The sequence below is a fragment of the Ictalurus furcatus genome, chromosome 23, assembly GCF_023375685.1.
Source record: "Ictalurus furcatus strain D&B chromosome 23, Billie_1.0, whole genome shotgun sequence".
NCBI classification, from domain to species: Eukaryota; Metazoa; Chordata; class Actinopteri; order Siluriformes; family Ictaluridae; genus Ictalurus; species Ictalurus furcatus.
In genome coordinates, this window is record NC_071277.1 from 5185001 (window position 1) to 5205010 (window position 20010).

Below are 20010 nucleotides of genomic sequence, written 5' to 3' on the forward strand. Positions count from 1 at the left end.
AGGATCCCCGAGCACTAGGAGGCCACAAAAATACTGTTTAAATCGATAACTTACAATTGTAACTCTATCTATCAAATCATAAGAGATGCCCTACGTCAAACAGTCATCAAAGGAAATAACAGACATAACAGGGTTGCACAGGATGTGAAGTGATTTAGTGTCCACACCGTACGAGGGGCCCAGGTGAGAGCGCTTCCTCCCTGTCTGTAATGGCTGACTGTGAGCTCCTTGTTGGAAAGGAAGTCAAAAATCCGCAGTGAACCTGCCACAAAGAGGAAAAGAGTGTGTATGTGTGTGTGTGTGTGTGTGTTGAAGCCTGTAACAATACTGACAATATTACACAAATAATCATTAAACACTGCCATATAATATATATATATAACATGGTGGGAAAATGGAGGGGGAAACATTCTATTAAAAGCAGAGCTAAGAATATTCATTCATTCATTCATTCATTCATCATCATTTATCTATTTAGCTTTATCCTGGGCAGGATCGGACTCCCAGAAAAAAACATTCGCACTGTTGTTCTGAGACTACAAATCCACTGAAACAACGCCACAGTCATCCGTGGCCAGAAATCCAACAGAGCATAAGTGTCCGTGTGTTCTGTGTGGAAGGGAGAGCGTTACTCTCTTTCCCCTGCCAATCAAAGTGAAAAAGATGGCATTGGCTTCACGTGTGTGTTGTGCAGCAAACACATGCTAGCTTTCACCTTCTGAGCTAGCTACTGAGTTGGGGGAAAAAATGAGTTAAAAGAAGTTATATGACTGTAATATGTAAGGAGTGCTTGCACGACCTTTAAAGAGGTACTTAAAACTCCCGTTGGTGTAGTCTAGGGGAGTTTCAGTCCTGGTATAAGTATAATGGGTCTTACGGTCGAATGCAGTGGTGGCCATCAGGTGACTGAATCCAGACACATCCATTCCCTCGATTGCACCAGCGTGGAATGAGAACAGACACTCAGGATCCAGGGTCTGCAAACACACACACACACAGTAGCACCAGTCAGTCCCTGCAGGATTCTGCGATCGCAGAAATTAGCTCAAAATCAAGCAAACGCTACAGTACTCAGAGGAGCTGGAGATTTTTTAAAAAATGACCGCAGATTTTCCTCAGATTCGGGCCGAGACGCGTCGTGATGATGTCACACGATGCGTTCAGCCAAAACCCTCTTCGATTCACGTGCGTCAAACATGAGTACAGCTAAAAGGTCTCGTTTACCGACAAACATCACTGCGAACGACCGTGCTAAACAATTTCGTGTAAATGTGATTTCGCTATTTTCAACAAAAAAAGCCGCAACGATCACACAAAAAAATGCGAAATCCCGTACGGGCCGACCAATCCAGTCTGATACAATATGATTGCAATACACATACTGTTTGTAGGGGGCAGGAGTATCCAAACTACAGCCCACCTCCCTTTAAAAAATAATATTATAATTGGCCTGTTATTAAAAACCCAACGTAAAACAGATCAACAGATCAGCGCTCCATATCCATGTCTATCCCGTCCTCGAAGCGTTAATGAAGTTAATTCCGCTGTACTTTTAGAGCGTAAACATGGTTGTAGCAGAGAAACTGAAAAAAGCAGGTTTCTGATAGACTGATAATTATTTTTACTGAGTTGAGAGAAAACGATCTGTTTCATTTTTATTTAAGAATACGCCTTTAAAGAGATATTCTGCGATATATATTTTTAGCCTCAACTGGGATTAAAAAAAACTCACTATATTGGTGAACGACAAGTCCAGTTTCCAGATTCCTCCATTAGAATCCTGAAAGGACACAAATGTTGATCATACAAAAACATTAAAACAGCAAAACAGCTAGAGTTACTCGTTATGCACTCGTTACGTTCTCATACAGCGATGTAGGGTGTTTTGCTATGCTATGCTACGCTATAACAGACGATCGTTCGTGATCAGTTTGAGTTTAGGAAAGTGTGTAGACCTGTGCAAACCAGATAGTGGAGTCTGGGACGGCGCTCCTGACCATGGAGGAAAGGCTCACGTTGCGGCCTATAGTCAGCTCGTTCATGGGCTCGATCTCGAACAGCCCGCTGTCGTCCACGCAGTCTGCTGTATCGATGGTTTCAAAGTCCCAGCACTACAACAGACATACTGTTTACTGTATTATTCATATTACTCTAAATCACACCGCTTAAATTCTGTGTACTTGGATATGTATGAATATCAACAGCTAAACATTTTACAGTTCGACTCGGAAACCAGATGCACAGGGATCTGGAAAATGCTGCTTTTTATGTGTGTGCAACCAGTAGACCTTTGGTTTTTAGTGACTAACTTGGTGACGTAAGTAAAATTATCAAATGTAACAGTAGTCCTATATTATAAATCTGGAATGTATAATATATATATATATATATATATATATATATATATATATATATATATATATATATATATATATATATATATATATGTACGTTGGTCAAGGCTTAGAGTCACAGAATATTCATTCGTGCTCTAGATAGTTTTTTTTTTTGTCCTGGATCATCTTTAGATCTTTTTTGTTCCAGAATAAAGCACTTTCAGATCACACTTCAGAATCAGCAGCCCCTGTTGACGCGACTCACCCGGACTGCTCCGTCTGCACCCACGGTTATCAGCTCTCCCTCGTCCAGAGCGAACTGCTGTATAGGCCCTGCGTGACAGGTGCGTCCGTCTTTCCGTCCGATCTCGACCTTTATCAGACCTCCATCCCACAGTAGCATGTTTCCCCACTCTGAACCCGAGACCACCTGACGGAGAGAGAGAGAGAGCGAGCGAGACGTGACGATAAGGTACGTCATACATGCTGTGTGTATAAGCATAAGCATGTATCCAGCAAACGCACCTTCCCATCAGGGAGCTCAACATAACCTTCTATATCTGTCAGAGCGGTCTTTCCAAACCTTCCCAGCAGTCCTTGCAGCTTCAAACAAGTGACGGTGTCAGCCATTTTCCAGAACCTACAAACCAAGCAGAATTCCATTCTAACCAAACACACACCAGATCGATGACTATTAGCGTTAAAAGCGTACACGTGAACGTTCGCGGTGATGAATCAACTCTGACTTGATGTGTCCGGAGCCGGAGGTGGTGAGCTGGCCCGGGTTGTCTGGAGAAAACGTGACACGGTAGACGTCCTGAGAGAAGGCCTTACAGCGCAGCACCACCTGCTCCTGGTTCCAGTCCCACACGGTCAACATGTAATCAGGAGCGCCTCCGACGCTCGCCAGCAGCGTGCCATCACCATTAAAGTTCACACAGCTGTATGCCTTACCCGTGCCTCCTGTTTAACACAAGAATACAAACACGTTCATTTCGGTTCTTTTTCAATCATTAACATTCTCCTCAGTGAGTCCATTCAGTGTGTTGCACAAGTGAGGAATAAAACACTCGGAGACATGCTGTTATATGAAAATAAACAGTGACTGGGTGCTGTCTCTGTCATCTGGTCCAGCACGTTCTTCTTATACCACAGAAATGTGTCAGCAGTTACACTGTTTATTTATTACATTACGACATATTGTACATTTTATCCACTTATAGTTGCTTGTAGTTACTTAACAGTTATAACAACTGTATTAAATCTTTATACATCACCCTTAAGCCATTGCTCTTGGCTAGGGGAAAAAATCATCTTGGATATAAGGAGAAAACTTAAGGTTTTCATGTGGAAAAACTGATTGTTTTTTATTATCTATGGAAGTTTGAAAATAAGTTTGATAAAAGACAAACGTCAAATAAAATGTAGTCGTTTCGCATATTAGACAATACCTCGGAGGATACGATAGGGCTGCAGCGACGGATATTCATAAATAATTATGTCAGGCTGCTTGCCTTTCTCTGCCATGGCGAAATATCTCAGACTGGGATGAGGCTTCAGACACGGACAGAAAGAGGATTAAATATGCATCAATCAAATACTTCAACACAAAAGACGAAAAAGGATCTTAGCCAGCTGTGTCACATTTTATTATCGTTTTATTAACTATGCATAACTTCTGGTCATAGGAGACCAGCGTGTCAGAGTACCATAATGGCACCGATGCCGCCTCCACTGCGGCTGGGGATATAGCGCTGCTGTTTGGTGTTCATGTCTAGAAGAACCAACACGTTTCCAGCCACGAAGGCCAGTGTGTCCTCGTCCAGCAGCTGCAGGTTTCCTCGTCGCCTGCAGTCATACCCGAACGAATGCCTGGCTCGTGGTTAAGGATTGCATCTCAGGAGTATGTAGAGAAATAGAGAGATAGATAGATAGAGAGAGAGAGAGAGAGAGAGAGAGATAGACAGACAGGTAGATAGATAGATAGATAGATAGACAGATATGCTGTTTAACTGCAGGATACGATAGTTGCAGTAGGTTCTCCGGGATGTTTGAACCTGGGCTTGTAAACGCGACGGCCATCTCTGAATTGAAACTCTGCTGAAAACCAGCACAAACATAAGAATATAAAGGAGTTTCAGGCTTCACCAAATGGTAGGGGGTGCTAATACTTTCGAAACAAGTGTTTTCAGAAATACATCCACACATGCGACACACACAATCCATCCAGGGCACCACACACACATATTCAAACACTCATTCACTCCTAGTGGGTATTTATCGTAGCCAGTTCAGCTACTGACATGTTTTTCAGGAGTTGGGAGGAAACCGGAGAACCCAGATGAAGCACATACAAACGACACTTTCATTATTTTTAACCATTTTTACACAACTGCCCCTTATCCAAGAAAACCAAACCCAAAATACTAAATACCCCTGGTTCACAAATCCTCCTCCTACAGTTTCATTAAAAACATTCACACCATATAAAAACGACTTTACCTTCTCTGTGAAACGGGTTACTCTGGTCTGAGGTGTCTATTTTGTTTGAACCCGAAACCTTAGTAACTGTAAGGGAGGCGTGTCGCGTGTTGGGAATGCATTCTGGGAAGTGTAGTTTATTAGTATTGTAGTAAATTAAGCCACAGCCTTGTAGCCTAAAAGTTTGGAGTTGAACCGACCGTGTAAGAACAGGTCGGGTTCTGTTTTTATTAACTCGCCGCGGTTCGGATAGTAATTTGTGGTTCCCGATAGTACCGAAATCTATAGCTTTATAAATCGGTTGCTGAAGAGATCAAGTTTGAACCTTTTCCCGGAGTTTAGCGACAACTTTCAGGAAGTGAAGAGCTTTTTTGTTTCAACCACCGTGAGTACCGCATAACCTTTAGGATATATACATATGTAAATACATTATATTAATTGTTACTAATGTATAACGGTATAAAGTTGTCATATTTGGTCTTTTTAGCGTCTCAGTTTGACAATTTAACACGATTTTGGTCGGCCAGGAACGAAGTGGATTGACGCGCGTGCTCACAATTTTGCATATATGTAAATGAGTTACAGCTGAACTTTAATTAGCGCGTGCAGTGAGATGTTTACACAACACGGCGTTATTAAGTGACTTACAGTCAATGAGCACGAAACTTTACATCCTCTTAGGACTTTTAAGTTACATAGATAGACGTTTACTCTTCAAGTTACAAGTACCTTTAGTGTACCTTTACAGATGTGTTTTTACAGATGTTTCCTTGCGTTTATTCACTGCTGTGGTCAAATAGTGGCATGTCAGAATTCAAGCGTTCTTCATTAAGCGCTTTCTCCTAGATCAGTGGCCAGTGGTCACTGGGCGTGAGATGGGAATACACCCTGGATGGGATTCTCCCTACAGAGAGTAAGCCGAGCTCAGGATCGAATACCGCCTGCAACACCGGTCCGCACCATCCATCCATCCATCCATCCATCTTCTATACCACCCCTGGTGGTGCCACTTTTAGGGGGGCATAGTGGCTTAGTGGTTTGGGGTTGGGGGTTCGAATCCCACCTCCGCTCTGTGCGCACAGAGTTTGCATGTTCTTCCCATGCTTTCATGGTTTCCTCCAGGTACTCCAGTTTCCTCCCTCAATCCATAGACATGCGATGTAGGCTGATTGGCGTTTGTGTGCGTGCGTGTGTGTGTGCGTGCGTGCGTGTGTGTGTGCCCTGCTATGGGTTGGCACCCCATCCAGGGTGTCCCCCGCTTTGTGCCTCGAGTTCTCTGGGATAGGCTCCAGCTTCTCTGTGACCCTGTGTAGGATAAGCGGTACAGAAAAGTGCATTCATCTGAATAATTGCGCTAATCGTTTCTGCCGTTATTTTGCAGCTCTCGGGCCTTTTAGAAGTTGAGCCGTGTAGATGACCTTGAGGCCTGACCATGTCGTCCCACCCTCAGACGTGCCCTGATTTAGGTGCGTACACTAAACTAAACTAAACCTGAGCAAACGTACACACACTTTGAGGTTTTCTGATGGTTAACGTCCAGTGAGCGTTCAGCCTGATGAACGCAGGGTGTTACTCGTACTCGATGTTTGATCCCAGGTTCGAGACACAGGCAGTCGGTGAAGGCTAAGCTGTTGGCGTCTCAGCAGCTCCTGGTGGCGTCTCTGTATAACTTGGCACCGCTGTTAGACTGCATCCTGGCTGCAGGTCTGCTGTCTCAGGATAACTACCACGAGGTGAAGGCGGAAAAGACGCCACAGAAGAGCGCTCGCAAGCTGCTGGAGATTGTTCAGGGTCAGATGGACGAGAACGGAGCTGTGCGCTTCCTGGAGTGTCTGCGGGAATGTAAGCAGCATTACCCACGTCTGCGCAGCTGGCTGGCTGTTGAAACAGGTACCATGTAAACGCAGGATACTGTCTGTATTTCACTTTTCATAAAATAAAGTCCAGAATTATATCCACTAACAGTATTATCTGTTGTTTTTATTTATTTTATTTTCTGTTTATAGAGATCCAGCGTGGACCCACAGGTTTGTCTCTTTTTATACTCTTTTAAACAGTCTGCTATCATATTACTGGGAATCCCTCAGGGTTCGATTCTGGGTTCCTGCCTGTAATTTCTTTTGTTTTTAGTCACTTGACTACTTGGAGGGTCACGGCTTAGTGGTCAGCACGTTTGCCTTGTAACTCCGGGGCTTGGGGTTCAAATCCCACCTCCCCATGTTTTATGTTCTCCCTGTGCTTCAGGGGTTTCCTCAGGGTACTCCGGTTTCTTCCCTAGTCCAAAAAGACAGGCGTTGTAGGCTGATCGGCATTTCCAAATTGTCAATAGTGTGTGAACGTGTGCGATTGTGCCCTGTGATGGTCCCCTGCCTTGTGCCCCGAGTTCCCTGAGATAGGCTCCAGGCTCCCTGCAACCCTCTGTAGGATAAACGGTATGGATGGATGGATGATGACTTGCTGCTTACAAATAATATTTACCTTGTACTCTGTGCTCACTCTCAGACAACAGTACTCAGATAGGCGATGCTCGACTGTTATTAAACATTCCCCACACCGTTACACCACCACCACCAGCATGAACTGCTGACCCTGCTGCAGCAGGACTTTTTTTTTATTTGTCTAATCTTGAACCGTATAGTTTGGGTGATCCTGTACCCAACTGTAGCCTCAGATTTCCGCTCTTGGCTGACTGGCGTGAAACTCGATATGGTTCAAGGTTCAACATGAAGTGTATTCAGATTTTTGTTTCTTTTCTGGCTCCTCTCAGAGCTGAAACTGCAGGCTCAGTTCTCTTGCCTGTGCAGCCGCCTGGGCTTCTCCGTGCTGCCTGTGTCTCTGGCTCTGTTCTCCAGCGGCACCCTCACACAGTTCGATCTGGAGCAGATCCAGGCGGCGCCGACCTCCACGCAGCAGAGCCAGACCCTGCTGACCATCTGCCTTGCTAAAGGAGAGACGGCATGCAAGAGCTTTTATACGGCGCTGTACGACGAAGACCCTCAGCTCGCCGAAGACATAAACGCTAAGGACACAGGACACGCAGGTATAGTGGGTCAGTCCTCCCGCACCAAACCAAGTGAAACATTTATCTACGAACAGTGAAAACGACCAGAGTTCACAAATATGTCAATTAAAACCCTACCCCTTTTTCGCTAGCAAATCAGTGTTGTGCTGCTTGCATTTTCATACTGGAAGCTGATAGGCTGTCATATTTTATGATGCAATAACCTCTACTAGTCACATGTCCAGCAGGTTTCAGGTGGTGCGATTAAGACGTCAAGATTATTACAAGTCACACTGGATGAGATTCACCTCAAGAGAATTATTCTTCACGCATTTCTGTTCTCATTTTCACGCGTCATATTAATTCATTTCCTGAACAGGATTTAATCATAAGCACAGTTTATAAACGATTTCACAATTCCATTCAAGCCGGCACATAACAAGGTTGATCTTCCGTATTAGAAAGCTAAGCTGAAATAATATACATTGATGAGAGGACCTGTAACAGTGTAGTGAGTGATTTTTATTTTTCAGTCAGTAGTTCATTAAAGGATCTGTCACTGAACAGCGAAGAGGTCAGCAACGTCGGCGTGGCAGTAGAGGAGTCGCGAGACACAGCAGCAGGACACCTGCCTTACTCAGGTGAACGAATATACATCCCACTGTTCGATCGCAGCGTCCGAGGTCACGATGCTTACGAACGTGTTCTATTTATTTATTTATTTGTTTATTTATTGTTCCTCAGGAGTGCTACAGCAGGTGAGAGCTCAGCTAGGTGTGGCTGTGGGAGATGAGGCCAGGCTGAACGTATGCGAGCTGGGGGTTGCAGTAGGTCTGCCATGTCGCACAGTCAAAGAGTGTCTTCTAGACGGGGTGAGCTTAGACGACGTGGCCCAGCTGGAGGCGCTGGTGGCTCTGTTCGTGGAAAAGACTCAGGACGCAGACCGGCTCCTCAGCAGAGTGGCTGAAGTTGAGATTCGAAGTAGGTCGACAAAAAACATGCTATTAATTTTAATAGTCAAGCAATGAGTGAAATTCTAATGGAATGTGTATTTGACTGTGCAGTTTTCACTATGGTTTATCATGTTCTCCAGGCGTGCAGCTCTCTGAGCGAGGCTGTTTGTCTCTGAAGCTCCTGCAGGACGCTGAGGCCCTCGTCCGCGGTGGGAGCCACAGTCACTGCCACAGCTGGGATTATCTGCGTGAACACAATGACCTGCACGGCGCAGACTGCGGTGAGGATTGCACGTTGTGGACCATCTTCAGCTTCCTGGTGTGGGACTGCCTGGCCGAGGCGGTGGAGGAACCCAAGATGAAGCCCAGCAGCGGCCTGGCTGTGATGCTTCAGCAGCTGCACGACTGCGCTCGAGTGGACACGTCTCTCCTGCAGGAGCTGGAGCAGTGCTGGACTGAAGGAGGAACTGAGAACCTGCTCCAGAGCATCAGGGTTCTGGCGCAAATTCTGAGAGACCTGCACCCGCTACACGCCGGTCTCCATCTGTCGAGTCCTGTGGAGGGTTTGTACTCCTGCTGGACCCAGCTTCACAGGGTCACATCTTTTCAAGGCGTGTCAGTCCGAGCCATTCGGAAAGTTCTGAACGGCGTTGCGGCTGCCTCGACGCAGCAGGACGCGACTCCTCGAGCTCAAGAGTACAGAGAGGTGTGTGTATATGTCGCAAGACTGTTAGATACGGTGCAAATGGAAAGGAACATGAGAGATTTCACAAACTCCTCCATTGCTCAAATCACCCAGCACATCCGTCTTGTTCTCGCTGGACCTGCTTTTAACTCGCAGGCCTTCGATGCAGGAGTTTGGAACCGCTTGATGTCTCTGACCGAGTTTAATCCTGCGCAGCTGGGCCTGGGCCCTCTCATGCAGCTGCATCAGGAGACCCTCTCTGACCTTAAGCGCTACCTCCAGCCAGGCGAGTGCCACAGTTTCCACTTCGTCCTGGAGTCCTTTTACATGCTTGGGTTGTCGCGGCTGATCTCGGTGAACAGCACCAGGGGGCCAGTGGCCATCGACGATGGCGTGGAGGAGGACTTTTATTTCAAAATATCCGAGCCGGCTTCCTTCCTGGTGCGCCTGCACTACCTGGGTTACACGGAAAGCAAAGGGCGCTTTGAAGTTCGCAAACCTCGTTGCGTGCGCGTTTCCCGGCTCAGTGAGGAAGGATTACGGGTGATGCATAGCTTAAGCGGGGAGGTTTTAGCGCAGGAGGATGATAAAATGTGGATTAGAGAAAGTGGGATTGGATGGTGGGAGGAGCTGCAGCGTACAGCGCAGAGATGTACCGTTCAGCTCCTGGAACAAGGCTGCTGTTTTGCGATCACAACCTCAGAGTCCGAGTGCGAAGTTAAGTTTATCTATAGACGCGGGAGGCTGTGGGCCATGCCACAGAGAGGATGCAAGGTACTTTGAAGCAGTCCCATGCCCTGACCACAAGGAGCACATAATATTTCAAACTCCTTTCACATATGCATTGTTTAGTCTGTTTAAATGACACCCTATTGTGTTGTCTCAGTACATTTCTTTAGGTAGGTTCGAACACAACAATCGACCGGTCCGAGATCGTCTGAGCAAGGTGGACTCAGTTCACTTTAAAGCGAACAATTCGACTCTGAATCGACTCACCTGCACTGCAGGAAGTGAATCAAACATACCGTGTATTCTGGGTTTTTTTGTAGCTGCGAGTTGAGGCACAAACTGAGCCAATGCAGAGATGCTCAAGTACCATGTGTTCTGGATACTTGGAGTGACGGAAACAAAAAATAAATTATTGAGCAGCGGCTCAATAACGTGTTCTCCATGCTCATGGGATTTTTGTTATTTCTTTGTGCACTTGGTAACGGTTTGTTTACATTTTAACGTCACCATAATGAATGAAAGCGGTTTATGAGGACGTTTTCAGGTGTACACACCTTCAGCCAATTTTATTGAATTTTTTTGCTTTTTGGTTTGTTTCATTACGTGCAATAGGTGAGTCTCTCTCACCTATTATTCTTTCTATACCTCCAATATCCACATCATTTGAAATATACCTTCTGGTAGGATCTGGCTAGAGCATTGGCAGCACTTGGCCCAAATGTACTCAGAATGTTCCTTAGACCCTCCCCAATCAGTGTGCCAAATTTCACAACTTTTTAACCAGATGGTTCTATGGGCTGCCATAGAGAGAAGAACAAGAAGAAAAGACAGAATAACAATAAGGTGCCTATGTACCTTCAGTGCTTGGCCCCCTAACAACAACAATAATAATAATAATAATAATAATAATAATAATAACAACCACCACTCATACAGTGCTAACCCAATTATCGCTCCATATCATTTTACAGTTGTGAATTTCTACGAATTACATGCTACTATTAAAGGGAAAGTGTTCTGATCACTGTTACAGCCATACAATCAAATGTTTGTCTAAAATTTATTGACGTGCAAAATTAAAATCTAAAAACAGCCAAGGACACAAGAATTAACGAATGCAGGTAGTGTAACTGTAGCGTCGCGGCAGTCCTCCAGTCAGTCGAGCTATCAGACGTGAGCAGAAAGTGCGAACCAGCCTTCTTTCAGTTTATCCACCTGCGCAAAGCACAAACACTATGATAGACGACATGTTTTATCTTGGATCTCGGCTTAACTTATCTTTTAGTAACGTTTTTTTTTATGCAAGTGTGAATGCAAAAAACCCACAATAAGATAAAAAGAGGTCAATGTTTTGCGATCTGGTTGAAATGGAAACAGTGTTGAAATTCTGCAGCTGTGAACTTTGATGTATAAAAGTGTTTAAGTGGATTTTTCTAAAAAGTCTTTTTCTGCATCAAGGAGATTTAAAATGGCCGACAAAATTGTGGATTTCGGTGCGAGGTTATCGGCACAGAACGCCATAACAGGGTTGAGAATGTGCGTGTTTGTGTTGTAGTCGTGTGTGAAATGTGTGTACCTGTGTATCAGCAGACTGCTTTTTTCTTCCCTCTACATTTTGTGGAGAAACCGTGTCGGCTGACCTGCAGAAAATAAATAAATAAATAAATAAAACGGGTTTGAAACCCTGAGCAGCTGCAGAGAAGCATGCTGCTGAGCTTTATAGCTTATAGAACCACATGCAGAGTGTGTTAATGTGCATGTGACCCACCTTCTGCTGTTTGTCCTGGCGTGAGAGGTCTGGGCCCTTTCAGGTACGGACGCGCACGCTTCAGGAGTCCGCCTTCCGACGACTGCAGAAAGAACGGTTTCTCATATTTATTTTCAGTTATGAGCAAACGTACTGTACTGTATATCAAAACCATACATTTGTTTTCAATCACTTGTATTACTGACCCCCAGGGAGTTTCCGTACTGTTTTAATTTAGTTACGGTTGAATAAAATCACAACCAACTATTATCAAAGTTATTATATTTATTATTAAAATTATATCTACTTGTACCTGATGTGTTTTCTCATTTTAAGCTCTACAAACATTTAATTGTACACATTTAAACAATATACATGAACTACATCAATATCAAGGGGGGGGGGTCTGTTGGGTTTAGATTACAGTCAAAAAAATTAATCTCAAATTAATGAATACTCAAGACGTAGCCCGAAATCGTTTTCTAATATTTGGAATCCTTTAGTCATACTGTGAAACACACACACACACACACACACACACACACACACACACACACCTGTGTGAGGGCTGGTGGAGTGTGGGGGTATGGGGGAGATGGAAGGAGAGGCGCTGTGAGATGTGGTCTGTCTCTGCTGCTCGATAAGCTCCAGCAGTTTCGCCCTGGCTGCTGCACTCTGTCTGTTCAGCTCCTCAAGTCTGTCCTCCATGAGCCTCACTGAGGAATCATCCACACCCACACGCTGCCAAAATAAATGCACACACACAACTGGTGAAAAGTTTGGAGACACTCAACTGAAACGTTTCTCATGATCTTAAAAACCTTTTCATCTGAAGCTGTATGATTAAATGTTCGAAATCTGTGTTGTAGACAAAAACATAATTGTGCCGACGTATTCGTTTCTTTCATTAGAAAACTAACATTTTATTTACAAAAAATTTTTTTTAATGTTTTTTTAAACTGACGACTCCAGAGCGAAATATTCCAAAAAGCAGCGGTCCAGCGTAGGTGGGAACTCCTTTAATACTGTTTAAAAAGCATCTCAGGGAAATTCCTCAAGAAATCAGTTGAGAAAATGCCAAGAACACATTTCTGGAAATTCTAGGCAAAAAGGGCATCTACTTTGAAGATGCTAAAATATAAAATTATTTAGGATTTTTTTATCACAACATAATTCCCATAGTTCCATTTGTGTTACTCCAGAGTTTTTATGACATTATTATTATTCTAAAATCTCCTGATGCATTCTTTAAAATAAAGAATGAGTGTCTAAACTTTTGAATGGTAATATATATAATCACGCTAAATATTTCTAAGCATTAGTACTAAACAAGCTTTACAATACTGAGTAATAACGTTACCTGTTGTGTGGGCTGGGGTCCAGCAGGGGGCGACGCACATCTGTCTAAGCATTGTGTAGGCGAGGCATGGTTGTGCGCCAGCTGAGCCTGGATCGCAGCGTTCTGACGGGTTAACTCGGCTATCTGCTCCAGTACAGCATCCTGGGATAGCTGGTTCAGCAGCAGGGCGGGACGAGGCAGGACGCTCTCAGGCAGGCTGGCGAACGAGGACGGAGCGCAGGAGTTATCCGACTCTCCCGGTGACCCGCTGCCTGGTGTGTGAGAGCCCTCGAAGTGAAGCGAAGATCGGGTGCGTGCTGTCGGGAGGTGAATCATTTCAACATTCATGTTCTGATGGATCGTTTGTACTTAACGATCGTTATGATTTATTATCTGACTGCCAGTGTAAAATTATCATCATACTACACGCAACAATGATGGAGGAAAAAAAATCTGTTATGAAATGTCGCTGTAGAAATTTCACCGTAAAAGCTGACCTGTAGACGGCTTTCTGCTCTCTCTCTGGTGTGGAGGAGAGAGGAGCACAGCAGGAGAGATCAGGGATGAATCCTCTTGGTCTCTCTCAGCAGTTATAGGCTGGAGGTCTCCACCTGCAAACACACACACAGAAATTTGCTCGCAGATGATAAAACATGGGGCTGTAATGGATTAGACTGGCGTGCACCCAGCTGTTCTGATGTTACGCTACAACATTTTAACAAATAATTTCCATTATCATCTTTTATGCGTAAAAGAGCTATGAATTATAAACACTACTTTTATTTAAGATGTATCCAAGTTTGATTTCCATGTTATTTTATGCAAATGTCATGTTATGTTGCGTGCTGGGCTTCATACTAGCTTCATTGGCAGATTATTAAAGGGAGCTAACTGTACAGGTTATGATGTACATTCACCAGAGGTAGCAATGATCTCTTCCAAGATTTATTTTTCTTTCTAAATGTCTCTGTGCACATTTTAAGAGAGGAAATCATACTTGTCCTGCATTAAACAGTAAGCGATTGCAGGAAGAAACTAAAGGTTATGAATGGGGAGGTGGAAAAAACGTAGCACAGCACATGCCATAGAATCAGTCTGAGGTTCAATCATGCTTTGTGATTAATACTGAACCTCTGATGTACCTACTGATGCATGCTGTAATAGCTAATAATAATAATAATAATAATAATAACAACGTGTGGTAGTCCATACCTGGTGTGTTTTTCTCCTCGCCCTGTGAGTTGCCGTCTTTTCCCAGCTCTCCCATTGCGAGGATGACCATGTCCAATCGCTGTTCGAGTTCAGCTATCCGCTCCTGCAGAATCGCCTGTCCGAGAACACCGTAACACTAGTTTACGCCCATAAAAGTGCAACAAGAGAACAAAAAAAATAGAATAGGAGTAGTTTGGGAGAACAGCTGACCTGTAGGGCGGCGCTTTCCTCTCTCAGTGCGAGACACTCCGCTGTGAGGGCGTCAATCAGGCTTCTCTGCTCCTTCAGCGCCTCTTCCATCCTCCTCCTCACCCGCGCCTCTTTTTGCGCCTCCTCGTCACTCTGAGAGATCAAAAATACACAATACGCTTGGCAAAATAATAAATATAATAAAATCAGTGTTCGTACTGCTTATTCATTCAGTGCTGCCGTGCATTTCCTCACTCGTCTCAGATGACCGACGATGCGTCCTAGAGTACCGACGAGAGCCGCGGAGAAGCCAGTAAGGCCGCGGCCGTGCTGAAGCTCGGGTCGCTCCGAGGGTCCGAAAAGCTCCTGCGTCTCCAAGCAGGCCAGATCGGTCTCCACCTGAGCCAGCATGTCCTGCAACAGCTCCAGGCTCGACTGATTGGCACTCTGAGAACTAAAGCCTGAGGCTTCAGGTGAGCGCCCTCTGGTGGTTCTGAAAGACCTGCTCTTACCACCTGAAAAAGACAAATCAGCAGTTACTCAAGCTATTGGTTTCTCTTACAAGCCTTTTTATTTATTTATTTATTTATTTTTAAACTTTACCTTCAACTACCTAAAAGAAAGAAAAGTAAAAACTCTACTTCCTATTGACTTACTTTTAGAAACGTCTCTTTGTTTAAGTATGTTGCTCCGTTTGGTTCATATATTTCTCTGTGAACATTCAGAGAACATTTAAAAGCATCAGGTTGTGCAACATTACCTGAACGAGTGGGAGACGGTTCAGGATTGAGGACCTGATTGACCAGAGCGGTGGACTGCTCGGCCTCGGACTGACACTGCCTCGACTTTAGACGCTGCACGGCCAGGGTTGCGTTCAGAGCTTTTTCGGAATAAGCAGAGAAAAATAAAAAAGATTTATAAAAACTTCTCAGGGACTTCAGTGAGATTCTATTGACAGGAAGTGTTTTTTTACCTGCATGATCCTCAGAGCCTGTTGCGTTACAGGGAGTCTGAGGCATGTTCTGCTGCAGTGGCTGCCGAATTGTTGTCCAAACAGGAGGCTTTGCTTTACACGTTTTTCTCTTCAGCCTATAAAACAGTGCATGAAGCTGATTAGATACCGGCTGGACTAGTCCTCTCTTCTTAAATCTGTAATAATGTATTAATATGGAGCGTATGACCTGCTCATTTCAGTGTCAAAGCTGACTGAGACATCCTGAAGATCTTCCCAATGCTCTGCTGCAGAATCATCCACTTCATTTAAAGCCTGAAGAAATAAATTATAAAATAATAAATTTCACATCATTCCGTTCACTTATGCGTTTAGGACTTCACTCCAAACTCAAAAAACCCCCCCAAAAAAACCCACAACACACCCCTCAAATAATGCAGTTCTTAATGAACGTTTTTCGTAACGAGGTATTAATTTAGCATTTATGGAATGATTCTCTAGCGTCAACGTTTATCAGTCAGAGGTAAAATCATAACTTTTACGTTTCTTAAGCGCTTTACGAGAAATCGTTAAGAAACGAGCAGTGTTTTTTTTTTTTTGTCTTGAAAAACGAGATGGAATGACTCTTTATAGCTGCTATACAGATGTTCTCCAGATGTTCCACAACATTTACCGTATCTATAAATGGATAAAAAGTCAATAAATAACGTTAACATTTGCAAATTGCTGAGGTATAAGAGGAATAAGAAACACGCCAGGATAAAATAATCATTTATAATATGGGTGGTAACAGTAAGTCACTCCGCTTCACGTCAGCCTGCGTCACACCATCCTTTCCTTGATTATTTTCCTAGAACAGCATGCCTCCAAGTGTTTTATTCTAAATACAGTACGTATGAATCTCCAGAACAAAAGAATTTCGCTCTGTTTGTACGTGTGAACGTTGAATACCCGATCCGTGTACAAACAGCCTTAGACGGCACTCAGTACCTGCTGGTCCATCATCGACTGGCTGAGCAGTGACAGCTGCGTTGGCGGATCCGGTTTCTGCAGCACAGGAAGTTCAGAATCCGACCCGCAGTCAGGCGCCACGGTGACGCTCGGAAAACCTGGAACAAAACCGCATCTTTGAATAAGCTTCAAAAATGTTAGTAAGTATGGTGAGGGAACAACGCTGTACCTTTCTGTCTGCGAGGCGCGTCGCCAAACAGATCTTTCACCAACGCCAGCGCTCTATCAGACCGCGCAAGAACGTCCTGCAGCTCACAGTGATCCGAGAACACCTACGTAAACACAAACATGCTTCATGCAGCAGTGTGCTGTGCTTCACAAGCCTATAAAAGAGACAGTGGCTGCTTAAATCATCTCGGAGCTTTACTTATGTGATTGAGAATGTTGACTACTTTTTCACATCAGACACCCAAAATATAAGATTACATATTTTAGCAGATTTTTATTCAGTAGTGCTGCACACTTTTTTTCTGGCGTAACTTCCAAGTCCAAATCGGACCAGTAAAATTCTCAATAAAGGCCAATATCCATCTCTCGCTACCTGAAACATGCGCTGCTCACCTTATTTGCGCAAGCTAAATCGTTTTCAGTGTGGAAACGACTCCAAGTATTGGTCTTGGAGTTGACTCTTGGGTTTCAAAACCTGGAATCAGTGAATCGACTTTTTTTTTTTGACGACTTGACACAATGACATACTCGTCGCAGCTCTACTTCCATCCATCCATCCGTCCATTTTCCGTACTGCTAGTCCTACACAGGGTCGTGGGGAGCCCGGAGCCTGTCTCAGGGAACTCGAGCACAAAGTAGGGGACACCCTGGACGGGGTACCAATCCATCACAAGGCACAATCACACACCCATTCGAACAAAACAGACAACTCAGAAATGCCAATCGTCCTATGCAGCATGTCTTCGGACTGTGGAAGGAAACCGGAGTACCCAGGGGAAACCCCGGAAGCATGAGGAGAACATGCAAACTCTACGCACACACAAGGCAGAGGTGGGATTCAAACCCTCGGACCCCGGATGTGCGAGGCAAATGTGCTAACCACTAAACCACGCCCCACCTAGACTAAATAATCAATGATGAAATGAAATTTGTTGTTATCAAATAAAAAGAGTATCTGTGTTCAAATTTGCAACATAAACAGTGATTGTTGTTGACGATAGATGGTACATGTGATCTATGCGTGTGTGTGTACCTCTCTGAATAATCGCAGTCTGGTCTGGTCTAATCCAGGAGGGCTGGTCGGCCGGGACTTTCTCTTCTTCAGCGATTTTTCACTCAGCTCCCACTGTGCAGCAGCTCTGTTGCGAGATCGATGAATGTCGTGACGCCTGGACTGATGGAGGAAACGCGTTTTAAGAAAGGAAAATACACAACAGAGCAACACAAACCAGCAGTAAAATGTGCAAAAGGAACTTCTTAGTAGGGTCAAGGTTAATTAGTAGGTTCAGGTTCATGATCAGAAGAACCTTCTGGGGGTTCAAGCCCAAGCACCACCCAACCTGTCACAGTTGGGCCCCTGAGCAATGCCCTTAACCCTCTCTGCTTCAGGGGCGCTGTATCATGGCTGACCTTGCGCTCTGACCCCAACCTGGGATATGATTTACAATTTTTTTTATTATTATTATTTCACTGTGCTGTAATGTGACAAATAAAGACTTCTTCTTCTTACCAGTTCCTCAGCTGTAGACTTGTGCACTGACAGGTCATTAACTGTGCTCTGAAGGTGGAAGAGAAAGAATCAGTATAAGCAAAATGACCAAGATTAAACATTTTATATACATATCATTTAAAATATATATATATTAATCACTTACCACCCACTCTTTCTTGGGAACTGACACTTTCTTCGTTCGCACTGGTCTTCGGTTAATCCTCACAAAAGACATCCCTTTACAACATAAAAGCATAACACAGTCAACACCAACACCTTAATAACACTTTATACCTATATAGCAACACGTTTTTCCATATCGAAAGATTAGAAAAGACGTAAAATTATTTTACAACAATTTAAAAGCGTTATTTTAGCGACCAAATCTAAGAAAATGAACAAGAAGCACGAGAGCTAGCTAACTGTGCTAAAGAGTTTGTTACTTAAAAAAAAAAAAACTCAGATTAGCTATAAATGTACCTAACGCACTACAGACAAAATAAAGAAAGCTAAAGTCTGGTAGTAGTTACTGAAGTGTATATTTACTTCTCCGGATATAAACTAAAAGGCAGTCGGTTGTGTTTTGTTGCTATGAACTGACGGTGAAAAACGCAACAGATATTTTTTAAAACCACCGCCAATCAGCGCGCGCTTCAAAACAAAAGTCTTAAACGGCCACTCGTTAACAACGTTAGCTTCGAATATTGTCCAAAAAAATATTCATTTAAACTGATCTCTTAAAATAATCTTTAAAATGGTAACTGTATTTTGTCACATATACCTTTCTATTCCTGAAGTTTCCACCAACAGAACACATAATGTCCAAACTAATATTTATGAGCTACTTGTTTTTTTGTTTGTTTGTTTTTTGGGTGTTTTGTTGTTGTTGTTGTTGTTGTTGTTTTGTGTGTGTTTGTGGAGGGGGGGGGGGGTGTTTGTTGTTGAGTTTTTGTACTGAATTGAGTCAATTCAAGTGACCAGTCAAGCAACTATAAGAGCTTAATAATAAATGCTAACTTAATAATAATAATGATGGCTTATGATTTCCACCAATGTAACTAAACTATAAATGCACAGATCCTATGAATATGCTTCATGGACTCCTGTGTGACTCCATTTTGAGACTACATTGCTCTGCACAACTCTTCACATGTGGACATTTCTACCAAATTTCACATCCCTGTTGAAAAAAAAACCCCAATAAAAACCCTCATAGAATTTGTAATGGTTTTAATGGTTATAATGGGAGCTGTATTGGTTTTAAAGGAAGCTGTAATGGTCCCTGTGGGTCTCTACTGGTAATTTGTTTCCTTCTATTGATGGCATGTTATGTCTAGTAGTGGATACCATTGAGGAGCAATAATGGTAATGGTTTTAATGGTTAGCTGATGGTTTGTAATGGTATTTATAGTGGAAACCATTAGATGTTTATGTGATGGTTTCTACTGGTCGGGGGGGGGGGGGGGGGGGATGGGTTCAGCAGGGATGTACAACATCAGAAGTTCACATGTACAAGATCACACAGATGCACTGAGGAATTCATGTGAACTTTCACCGTAGTGAAATTAGGTCTCCTAATGAAAATACTTCATATTACTAAGAAAACCTTCTAGCTTAGAAAAGCTTCATTCAGTCATCTTCATTAACTGCTCTGTCCTGGTCAGTGTGTGACCAGTGTGAAATATGGATGGGACATCACCGGCATTCACACACAT

General features: G+C 43.7%; 3 protein-coding genes across 8 annotated transcripts in view; 1 reads left to right on the top strand and 2 right to left on the bottom strand.

Annotated features, from left to right (window-relative positions):
- LOC128599687 (cilia- and flagella-associated protein 44) overlaps positions 1-5115 on the bottom strand; it is a 16160-nt gene extending 11045 nt beyond the window's left edge. Inside the window, exons 1-10 of the mRNA XM_053611570.1 lie at positions 4360-5115; positions 4046-4208; positions 3788-3890; positions 3083-3299; positions 2862-2976; positions 2602-2766; positions 1956-2111; positions 1733-1780; positions 878-977; positions 168-262 (exon numbers count right to left, since the gene is read on the bottom strand). Coding sequence (XP_053467545.1) covers positions 168-262; positions 878-977; positions 1733-1780; positions 1956-2111; positions 2602-2766; positions 2862-2976; positions 3083-3299; positions 3788-3890; positions 4046-4208; positions 4360-4562 — 1365 coding nt within the window. The 5' untranslated portion in view covers positions 4563-5115. The remainder of the gene's footprint in view (positions 1-167; positions 263-877; positions 978-1732; positions 1781-1955; positions 2112-2601; positions 2767-2861; positions 2977-3082; positions 3300-3787; positions 3891-4045; positions 4209-4359) is intronic.
- Positions 5116-5118: 3 nt separating this feature from the next.
- Positions 5119-12244, top strand: LOC128599688 (uncharacterized). Of its 3 annotated transcripts, none has more exons than XM_053611571.1 (8): positions 5119-5202; positions 6199-6283; positions 6414-6707; positions 6824-6844; positions 7585-7857; positions 8352-8459; positions 8563-8799; positions 8912-12244. In XM_053611571.1, exons 2-8 carry the CDS (start codon positions 6250-6252, stop codon positions 10237-10239), a joined length of 2295 nt encoding a protein of 764 aa, XP_053467546.1. In that variant the 5' UTR covers positions 5119-5202; positions 6199-6249; the 3' UTR covers positions 10240-12244. The 3 variants fall into 3 exon arrangements, with proteins under 3 accessions (XP_053467546.1, XP_053467548.1, XP_053467547.1); XM_053611573.1 differs by having other exon boundaries at positions 5133-5202; positions 5664-6283; XM_053611572.1 differs by lacking the exon at positions 5119-5202 and having other exon boundaries at positions 5212-6283.
- spice1 (spindle and centriole associated protein 1) lies at positions 11275-19457 on the bottom strand. 4 transcript variants are annotated; one of them, XM_053611575.1, is made up of 18 exons: positions 19077-19457; positions 18459-18532; positions 18314-18361; positions 17837-17977; positions 16805-16907; positions 16615-16733; positions 15854-15939; positions 15646-15761; positions 15433-15552; positions 14928-15187; positions 14694-14825; positions 14484-14598; positions 13769-13882; positions 13293-13588; positions 12490-12673; positions 11954-12035; positions 11762-11825; positions 11275-11400 (listed from the first exon to the last, which is right to left on the bottom strand). In XM_053611575.1, the coding sequence occupies exons 2-18, from the start codon at positions 18528-18530 to the stop codon at positions 11353-11355; spliced, it is 2100 nt and encodes a 699-aa protein (XP_053467550.1). In that variant the 5' UTR covers positions 18531-18532; positions 19077-19457; the 3' UTR covers positions 11275-11352. The 4 variants fall into 4 exon arrangements, with proteins under 4 accessions (XP_053467550.1, XP_053467553.1, XP_053467551.1 ...); XM_053611578.1 differs by lacking the exon at positions 19077-19457 and adding an exon at positions 18826-18991; XM_053611576.1 differs by lacking the exon at positions 19077-19457 and adding an exon at positions 18842-18990.
- Positions 19458-20010: the final 553 nt, after the last annotated feature.

Excerpts from the sequence above, each read along its gene's own strand:
- LOC128599688 (XM_053611571.1), top strand. The coding sequence starts at position 6,250 with ATGTCGTCCCACCCTCAGACGTGCCCTGATTTAG. Across the intron at positions 6,708-6,823 it reads CTGGCTGGCTGTTGAAACAG|AGATCCAGCGTGGACCCACA; the intron begins GTACCATGTAAA and ends TTCTGTTTATAG. Across the intron at positions 8,800-8,911 it reads GGCTGAAGTTGAGATTCGAA|GCGTGCAGCTCTCTGAGCGA; the intron begins GTAGGTCGACAA and ends CATGTTCTCCAG.
- spice1 (XM_053611574.1), bottom strand. The coding sequence starts at position 18,551 with ATGCTTTTATGTTGTAAAGGGATGTCTTTTGTGAGGATTAACCGAAGA. Across the intron at positions 15,940-16,614 it reads AGTCGATGATGGACCAGCAG|GCTTTAAATGAAGTGGATGA; the intron begins GTACTGAGTGCC and ends TTATTTCTTCAG. Across the intron at positions 15,553-15,645 it reads AGGCTCTGAGGATCATGCAG|CTCTGAACGCAACCCTGGCC; the intron begins GTAAAAAAACAC and ends ATTCCGAAAAAG.